The following is a 9,242-nucleotide window of genomic DNA, read 5'->3' on the forward strand; positions in this document are numbered from 1 at the left end:
CTTGCAGAGTTGTACATGACTGAATGACTAAGATACACAGGATAAGAGCCACCTGCCTTCCTTCTCTTCAATAAAATATAACAGTTCAGAGATTTTCTTTCCATACTCCACTCGGAGTGAGCTCTGAATTGTTTTAGTGAAGACAATGAATCCTCCATCGTCAAAATCTAAAGCAACTTTAGATACATCTAGAACTACATACAAACCTACACATGGAGCATTTTCATATGTATAAGCTTGTATGTATATATATAACATGAATGAGGCTATTCAGAAGGGTGCAATATCGACTCTTTAGACTCACTCTTCTGGATTCAGTGATGGAAGAAGGGATTTGTGTCCGTGAGAACCAGTCCAGGACCTGCTGCTCCTTCTGCCTTTGCACACTTGCTCTGACCCCCTTGGGAAATGCTGCTTTCAAAGATGTGTTTTCGCTGTCACATTCAACGACCCTAAAGTTAGTTTACCTAACCAGGATGAGAGTCATTCAGTGATTAACCATGTGACTAAAACATTTCAGGGTGGCCCATATTGGAAAATCATGTTCTGCCTGCTGTTAAGGAACAGAGGAGGGCGAGAAACTCTCTGAGGGATCAAGGTCAGGGTGCAGAGCAGGGGTGAGGCCCTGGACTTGCTTCTTACTCTGAGAAGTCACCCAGAGCCCTGGAACAGTGTGCTGATGCTAATATTCCTCTGAGTTCACTGTTTCTTCTGATCTTCAGCAAGATTCACAGGTCAATACTGCGACAACAGAGCCTGAAGACCTACAGAGTTTTCCAGAAGAGTAAGAATTGCCCTGCTGTGTGGAACTCTTTTCATTGCATTAATGGGCAGTGCAAATATGGCTCAGGCAGTCTTAGAATATTCAGTTTGAAGGAATTCACTATTAGAGTCTAGATACTGAGTAAGTTGTGAAATCTTCTCAAAAGACCTTCAAAAATGAGTTGTTTTTTTTTTTAAATTATCTTTATTTGACAAGGATGCTCCTCCTGAAGAAAGTCCAGTGGTAAATGAAGGGGAGAGGGAGTAACACCATGTTTTTAGTGTATCCTGTGTACAAGGCGCTCTGTGGGCCAACTCATCATCATCAGCTTACTTCTGTGAGGTTCCATCATCTTTGTTATACATATAAAGACTCCAAATCTCAGAACATTGCCACAGTAAGTGGGAGAGCCAGGAATTGAACTCAAGGCTATGTGGCTTTACAGCCAGGAAGCCATAAAGGTCCATTCCAGCCTTAACATGTACAGTTCTTTTCCTGAAAGAAGGGTGACACAAGATTGTTTTGGGAGGATGTTAAGATCAGTATGTGCATGCTGGGCAGTTAGTAAAGTGTTTCCCCACCTTAGGTTTTAATCACGTGAGGACAGGACAACCCACTCCAGTATTCTTGCCTGGAGGATCCCCAAGGACAGAAGAGCCTAGTGGGCTATAGTCCATAGGGTTGCCCAGAGTCAGAGGTGACTAAAGTAACTTAGCCCAACTTAGCATGCAGGATGCTTCATACGGACATGTTGTAATCTATGTGATTAATTCCTCTTGTTGGACATATAGGTTGTTTCTGGCTTTTCATAGGTAAGCTTTTCTAGGTGAGAAGGTCTAAGCCTTGACTAGTTATTAGCATTGTGCATTAGTTTAAATCATATATTTTGAAGAAACAATCAAATAAACAATATGTTCTATAATAGGAATTGATGCACTTGTGTCTTGTATAATAGACTTACCCTCTTCCAACAACACAAGAGAAGACTCTACACATGGACATCACCAGATCGTCAACACTGATAAAAGATATATTATATTTTTGCAGCCAAAGGTGGAGGAGCTCTATAGAGTCAGTAAAAACAAGACTGGGAGCTGACTGTGGCTCAGATCATGAGCTCCTTATTAGCAAATTCAGACTTAAATAGAAGAAAGTGTGGAAGACCATTATGCCATTCAAGTATGACCTAAATCAAATCTGTAAGTATTATTAAGTGGAATTGAGAAATAGATTCAAGGGACTAGATCTGGCAGAGTGCCTGATGAGCTATGGATGGAGGTTCGTGACATTGTACAGGAGAAAGGGAGCAAGACCATCCCCAAGAAAAAGAAATGCAAAAAGGCAAAATGGCTGTCTGAGGAGGGCTTACAAATAGCTTTGAATAGAAGAGAAGTGAAAAGCAAAGGAGTAAAGGAAAGATATATCCATATGAATGTGGAGTTCCAAAGAATACCAAGGAGTGATAAGAAAGCCTTCCTCAGCGGTCAATGCAAAGAAATAGAGAAAACAATAGAATGGGAAAGACTAGAGATCTCTTCAAGAAAGTTATAGATACCAAGGGAACATTTCATACAAAGATGGGCTCAATAAAAGACAAAATGGTATGGACGGAACAGAAGCAGTAGATATTAAGAAGAGTTGGCAAGGATACACAGAAGAACTGTACAAAAAAGATCTTCACGACCCAGATAATCATGATGGTATTGTCACTCAGCTAGAGTCAGACATCCTGGAATGTGAAGTCAAGTGGGCCTTAGGAAGCATCACTACGAACAAAGCTAGTGGAGGTGATGGAATTCCAGTTGAGCTATTTCAAATCCTAAAAGACGATGCTGTGAAAGTGCTGCACTCATTATGCCAGCAAATTTGGAAAACTCAGCAGTGACCATGGGACTGGAAAAGGTCAGTTTTCATTCCTATCCCTAAGAAAGGCAATGCGAAAGAATGTTCAAACTAGGGCACAGTTGCACTCATCTCACATGCTAGTAAAGTAATGCTAAAAATTCTCCAAGTCAGGCTTCAGCATTGAGTGAACCATGAACTTGCAGATTTTCAAGGTTGATTTAGAAAAGGCAGAGGAACCAGAGATCAAATTGTCAACATCTGGTGGATCATCAGTAAATCAAGGGAGTTCTGGGAAAACATATTTTTCTGTTTTATTGACTATGCCAAAGCCTTTGACTATGTGGATCACAGTAAACTGTGGAAAATTATGAAAGAGATAGGAATACCAGACCACCTGACCTGCCTCTTGAGAAATTCATATGCAGGTCAAGAAGCAACAGTTCGAACTGGACATGGAATAACAGACTGGTTCCAAATAGGAAAAGGAGTACGTCAAGGCTGTATATTGTCACCCTGCTTATTTAACTTGTATGCAGAGTACCTCATGAGAAATGCTGGGCTGGATGAAGCACAAGCTGGAACCAAGATTGCCAGGCAAAATATCAGTAACCTCAGTTATGCAGATGACACCACTCTTATAGCATAAAGTGAAGAACTAAAGAGCCTCTGATGAAAGTGAAACAAGAGAGTGAAAAAGTTGGCTTAAAGCTCAACATTCAGAAAACGAAGATCATGGCATCTGGTCCCATCACTTCATGGGAAATAGATGGGGAAACAGTAGAAACAGTGTCAGACTTTATTTTGGGGGGATCCAAAATCACTGCAGATGGTGATTGCGGCCATGAAATTAAAAGACATTTACTCCTTGGGTGAAAAGTTATGACCAACGTAGACAGCATATTAAAAAGCAAAGAGGTTACTCTGCCAACAAAGGTCCATCTAGTCAAGTCTATGATTTTTTCCCAGTAGTCATGTATGGATGTGTGAGTGGGCTATAAAGTAATCTGAGTGCTGACGAATTGATACTTTTGAACTACGGTGTTGGAGAAGACTCTTGAGAGTCCCTTGGACTGCGAGGAGATCCAACCAGTCCATCCTAAAGGAAATCAGTCCTGGATATTCTTTGGAAGGACTGATGTTGAAGCTGAAAGTCCAATACTTTGGCCACCTGATGCGAAGAACTGACTCATTTGATAAGACCCTGATGCTAGGAAAGACTGAAGGTGGGAGGAGAAGGGGATGACAGAGAATGAGATGGTTGAAGGGCATCACTGACTCAATGGACATGAGTTTAAGTAAATTCTGTGAGTTGGTGATGGACAGGGAGGCCTGGCATGCTGTGGTCCATGGGGTGGCAAAGAGTCAGACATGACTGAGCAACTGAACTAACTAACTAACTCTTAGTAAAATTCTTTGGACAAAATGACAACTTATCTCAGAATAACTAAGGAATAATAAATGTCATTTTTGAGTGCTTAATCTGTGCCAGGTATAAGAAGAAAACCTTTATTTTATCTCTGCTGACTTTGACATTCATACTAAGATAGAAGTATCATTATCCCACTTTCTAGATAAAGGAGCTGAGGCTCCAAGACTTCAGCAAGCTCCTCAGGACATTCCTAGTAATTGGTGGAGACCAGATGCAAACCACACCTCTTTCATGCCCAAATTTGTACTCTTAATCATTAGACTGGACACCTCAAAAAGTTTTACAATGATTGACCACATGAATGAATGAATGAATGAATGAGTGGCCCTATGGAACAAGCTACCTTCGTATCATTATGTACTTTTCATGAGAAGGATGGACGCTTGGAGAAGAGTTTCTATGTAAATAAGGAAAGATGCCCCCCTCTGGGCAGGTGCAGCTATGGTCCAGGGCTTGTGCACAGAGAGCATATTTGGTGCACAGTTGCCTTTCGGTGCACCACCTGCAAACACTTTTTAGGCTGTAGAGAGACAGCATCTGACCTCAGGTTCTCTGACTAGAGTCTCGCCGTTTCCCCACCACATACTCCTCTGTTCCCAAAGAGTTGGCAGCAAACAATCAGTGTTTCTAAGCAGGTGGTAAACAGGAAATGTTAAGCACACCTCTGAGTCTATGGAGGTGTGATACGAATAACAATAGCTATGGTTTAATGAAAAGTGTGTCTGGCAGTATGCTAAACACTTTACAAGCTTTAGTCTCATTTTCTAATTAGATGGGTAAGGTTGTTCCCATTATGCAGATGATGAAGCTGAGTTCCAGAGCATTTCAGGGACTTTCCCAGGCTTATCTAACCAGCATACCGTAACTCAGGCTCCATGGAATCTGAGTGGCCATGGAATACCGCGGTTGTCAGAATTCTCCTGGCACCCTTCCGTCTTCTCTAGCCATCATCCACTGGGGACTTTCCTCTGAACATTCTGGATCTGCCTTCTAAAAGGCTAGGGTACATGACTGACCATGCTCAGGGTGCTCATCCTTAAGAAACAAATCCTGAGGTGTCATGGGTATTTTCCCACAGGTTCTGATTGTTTCTATTTTATTAATCAATTCTTCCTTGTTGACTAGAATTGGATGCAGAATCGTGGTCTTTCTCTAACTTCTGGGAGATTAAAAACTCACCAGCAAATTGCAAATTCATCAGCTGACCTGCTTTCTGCAAGCTACATCTACCAGTTATATTCAAGGTGGTTGAAGGTACATATTTTTCTAACACATCCTCTGAGCTGATTCTGTGACTTGTGTTAGAAAAGCATCGTCCATATTTTCTTTGTGTTGTGGAGATGAGATCTGTGGTATTTTTTCCCCTCTTTTTTTGCCACTTTATTTTTTTAATTGAAGTAGAATTGCTTTACAGAATTTTGTGGTTTTCTGTTATTCATCAACAAGTATTTTTTCCCTTTATTTTTGTTAATTTTTCTCTCAATTCTTACACAAGTGCCTGTCACTTGGCTTCTTCTATCTTCAGCTCTCTGGCTTCCTAGGGTTTTCCTGACACATGTGAGACTCCCATCATGGACTACAAGCTCATGCACACTTTCCCAGGAAAAGGTTGAGCTTTGCTTTGAAAATATCAGATCAGACTGGAGTGGTGGAAATGTGGAAGGGTCTGTTCATAAAGGCATTCCTCTGACTACAGAATCAAGACAAAAAGACGGTAGAAGACCCTGATTAGACAGAGAAGTTGAGACATTTGGAGAAAATGAGAATTGGGGAAAGAAGATGTTGCTAGTGTCAAAACCCAAAATCTTTCTTACTTTGCAAACTTGCCGATGCTTGTGTATTCTGTTTTTATCAGTGAGGTAACACTCACAGAGCAGAGCTTCATGAATCAATATTTTTAGTCCTATGCTTTGAAACCAGTTGGAAAAATTATATACTAACATGAAAACAATAAGGGTAACATAAAAATAATCTGTTTAAATTTGTACTTGATAATATGCTAATTTTCTGATCTTGAATTAGTTTATTTGACACCTTTTATTCTCCATTTCTTCGTGTGTATAATATGGAGAAAAAGTTCCTAATTGGGCTAAAACCAACTTTCTTATAGAATATTTTAAAAGGGATTCCTAAATATATTTAAGGATGGAGAAACCTCCTTCTTCAATATTAAATGGAAATTTTATTTTTAAGATCAGTTATAAAGGGCTTTATGGTAAAAAACCTATCTGATTTTAAAATTTGTCTCTGTTATTTGTGGACTGTGAGATACATTATTTTCATGTGTTAGCATCATTTTTTTTAATCTTTAATATGGGAATAGAATGTGTTTATGGTATCTTAGGGCTTCCCAAGTGGTGCTGATGATAAAGTGGTGCCATTGCTGGAGAGGTAAGAGATACAGGTTCGATCCCTGGGTCAGGAAGATCCCCTGGAAAAGAGCACGGCAACGCACTTCAGTATTCATGCCTGGAGAATCCCAAGGACAGAGGTGCCAGGCAGGATGTGGTCCATAGGGTCGCAAAGAGTTGAATGTGGCTGTATGGATGTGAGAACTGGACTGTGAAGAAAGCTGAGGGCTGAAGAATTGATGCTTTTGAACTGTGGTGCTGGAGAAGACTCTTGAGAGTCCTTTGGACTGCAAGGAGATCCAACCAGTCCATTCTAAAGGAGATCAGTCCTGGGTGTTCTTTGGAAGGACTGATGCTAAAGCTAAAACTCCACTACTTTGGGCACCTCATGCGAAGAGTTGACTCATTGGAAAAGACTTTGATGCTGGGAGGGATTGTGGGCAGGGGGAGAAGGGGACAACAGAGGATGAGATGGCTGGATGGCATCACCAATTCAATGGACATGAGTTTGAGTGAACTCAGGGAGTTGGTGATGGACAAGGAGGCCTGGCATGCTGCAATTCATGGGGTCGCAAAGAGTCAGACATGACTGAATAGCTGAACTGAACTGAAAGCTACTTAACATACATGATGTTAGGCATCCATTGAAAGTCCATTTTTTTCAGCTATTTTGGTGGTGGAGAGTCATGAGGAAAACCAGTGAAGGAAAGTGGTTAAGACTGAAGTTAAGAAAGATAAGTGTTTTCAATTTGAGATCTGCTGGCTTGGTGAATTTGAGTCAGTCACTTAACCAATCTGATTTCAGTTACTTATTCCATAAAAGTGGGCTGTATCACCTGTATCCCACTGAATGAACTGCACGACTAAAAAGAGCTCTACAAAGTCTAAAAGCCTGTGTCACTGTACGCTTCAAACTGCGCTCAACATTCTGATGCTCGCCAGATGGACTGCTGTCTACTTCACGCACTCCAGTTGTAGGAGTCTGAGAAATTTCTACTTGGGTCACGACCTTTTTTCCAGAATTTACTCACCTATTTGTAATTTTCTTCTTATAAGACAATAACTACATTTCAAAACCAAACAAATAAAACAAAAAACATAATGCCAAGAACAAAAACCAACGAAGAACCAAAAAACAAACAAAAACCAATACACATAGTATCTACTGTCAGCATCTGAGCCCACCCCAAAGCCAGTGCAAATAATAGCTAGACCTTGAGGCTTAATTAGCTTTCAAGTTTTTGCTGGATAGGAATACTGAAAAGTTGGTTTGGGAGGAGATGAGTGATCATGGAGCTTGAACAGGTACTTGAAATGGTTTTGGAAAGACAGCCAAGGTCCCAGCCACCCAGCACCTGGAAGAGAGAGAGAGAGGGCAGGCTTTGAGCTCCTTACCGTGGCATCTTCCCCAGCGTAGTGCATGAGGACTTGCCGCCCACCAGGATGCCTGTCCGCCCAGCCAGTAACATCGTAGACCTTGCGATTGATCACCAGCCACTGATCAGTCTTCTGATTGTGTCTCTGGATCTCCTGCCAGGTGTACCTGTTGAGGCTTTTTCTGGGCAAGTCGCACTTCGCATATGCCTCTTGCCTTGCAGAGAGCTTGGCTTTCCCACTTGCTCCTGGTTTCCCGTTTGCCTGATGCTTCTCACCTAGGTCCAGCTGGTTCTCACCTACAAGGCTCCCACTGCCCTCAGGCTTTTCTTCAAACTCCATTGTCTTTGTACTTTTAGAATTTCTGACTTGACACCTGGAATTTCTAATTCTCACCTGATTGAACTACAGAATGACCTTTTCCCTCTCCTGTGAAGTAAGAAGCCTTCAAAGAAAACTGTTTAGCCTACTTGACTCTTGGCAAACCTGATAGTGAGTTCCTTCCCAGCCTCTCACCTCTCTGTCCTGAGTCTTTTTTGTCCTGATGAAGAATTTCCCCGCACTCCAGAACGTTGGTCTACCTTTCTCTCTTCTCTCTGCTGGCTGATCTTTTAGCAGAGTTCTTATTCGTCATTAAGTGTCCCTTAGTCAAGAGCTGGAGCCAATCACAGCCCAGGGAATGGTGTGGCCTGACCCCTGGGAGGAGGGGCTGGGCTCCTTCTTTGCTGTCTGCCCTGGCATCATGCTGGGTCAGGCTCATTAGCTCTCCCCCATTGAAAGGAAGAGTTGTTTTAACTCAACACATGAGCAGAAGCTTGCAAAACCTCTAGGAGGCTATGAACGCCTCCTGGAATTGGGAAATGTTCTTTCTCTGTTGTTGTTAAGATTGGAAATTTTCCTTTTCTTCTGCTTTTCTCAGATTACTTAAAAATTTTATTTTAAAAAATCTGAACTGAAGGATAATTGCTTTACAGAATTTTGTGGCTTTCTGTCATACATCAACAAGAATCAGCCACAGGTACGACCATATCCTTTGCGTCTCCCTCCCCATCCCACCCTTTCAGACTGTCATAGAACCCCTGTTTGAATTCCCTCAGTCATATAGCAAATTGTTCTTTTGACAGCTGTTATTTCTCCCTAAGGGTTTTAAATTTCTGAAAAAAGCATTTTTGACTTTAAAATGTTTGTAACACCCTATTAAGGTTACATGGTTTACAACATTATATAAATTTCAGGTGTGGGAAATTATAATTCAACTTCGGAAGCAGTACAGCATGCTCACCACCAAAAGTTTTATTTTCCATCAGTCGCCATGCAGTTGACCTTCTTTACCCATTCTACCATCCTCCCAGCACGCCCACTCGAGGAGCCACTGCACTGTATGTTTGTTTTTAACATTTCACGTTTGTATCCAGAAAGGAGTGAAGTCATATGGTAGCTGTCTTTCTCTGCTTGGTTTTTCTCACTTAGTATAATATTC

The 9,242-nt window shown here is 41.4% G+C and overlaps 1 protein-coding gene across 1 annotated transcript in view; it reads right to left on the reverse strand.

Moving 5' to 3' along the window:
• The window catches only part of LOC101117875 (fatty acid desaturase 2-like protein FADS2B), a 39,306-nt gene extending 30,975 nt beyond the window's left edge, over positions 1–8,331 (reverse strand). The window contains exon 1 of the mRNA XM_042232624.2: positions 7,784–8,331. Coding sequence (XP_042088558.1) covers positions 7,784–8,104 — 321 coding nt within the window. The 5' untranslated portion in view covers positions 8,105–8,331. The remainder of the gene's footprint in view (positions 1–7,783) is intronic.
• Between the last annotated feature and the right edge of the window lie 911 nt (positions 8,332–9,242).

This window comes from Ovis aries, chromosome 15 (genome assembly GCF_016772045.2).
Source record: "Ovis aries strain OAR_USU_Benz2616 breed Rambouillet chromosome 15, ARS-UI_Ramb_v3.0, whole genome shotgun sequence".
Classification (NCBI taxonomy): Eukaryota; Metazoa; Chordata; class Mammalia; order Artiodactyla; family Bovidae; genus Ovis; species Ovis aries.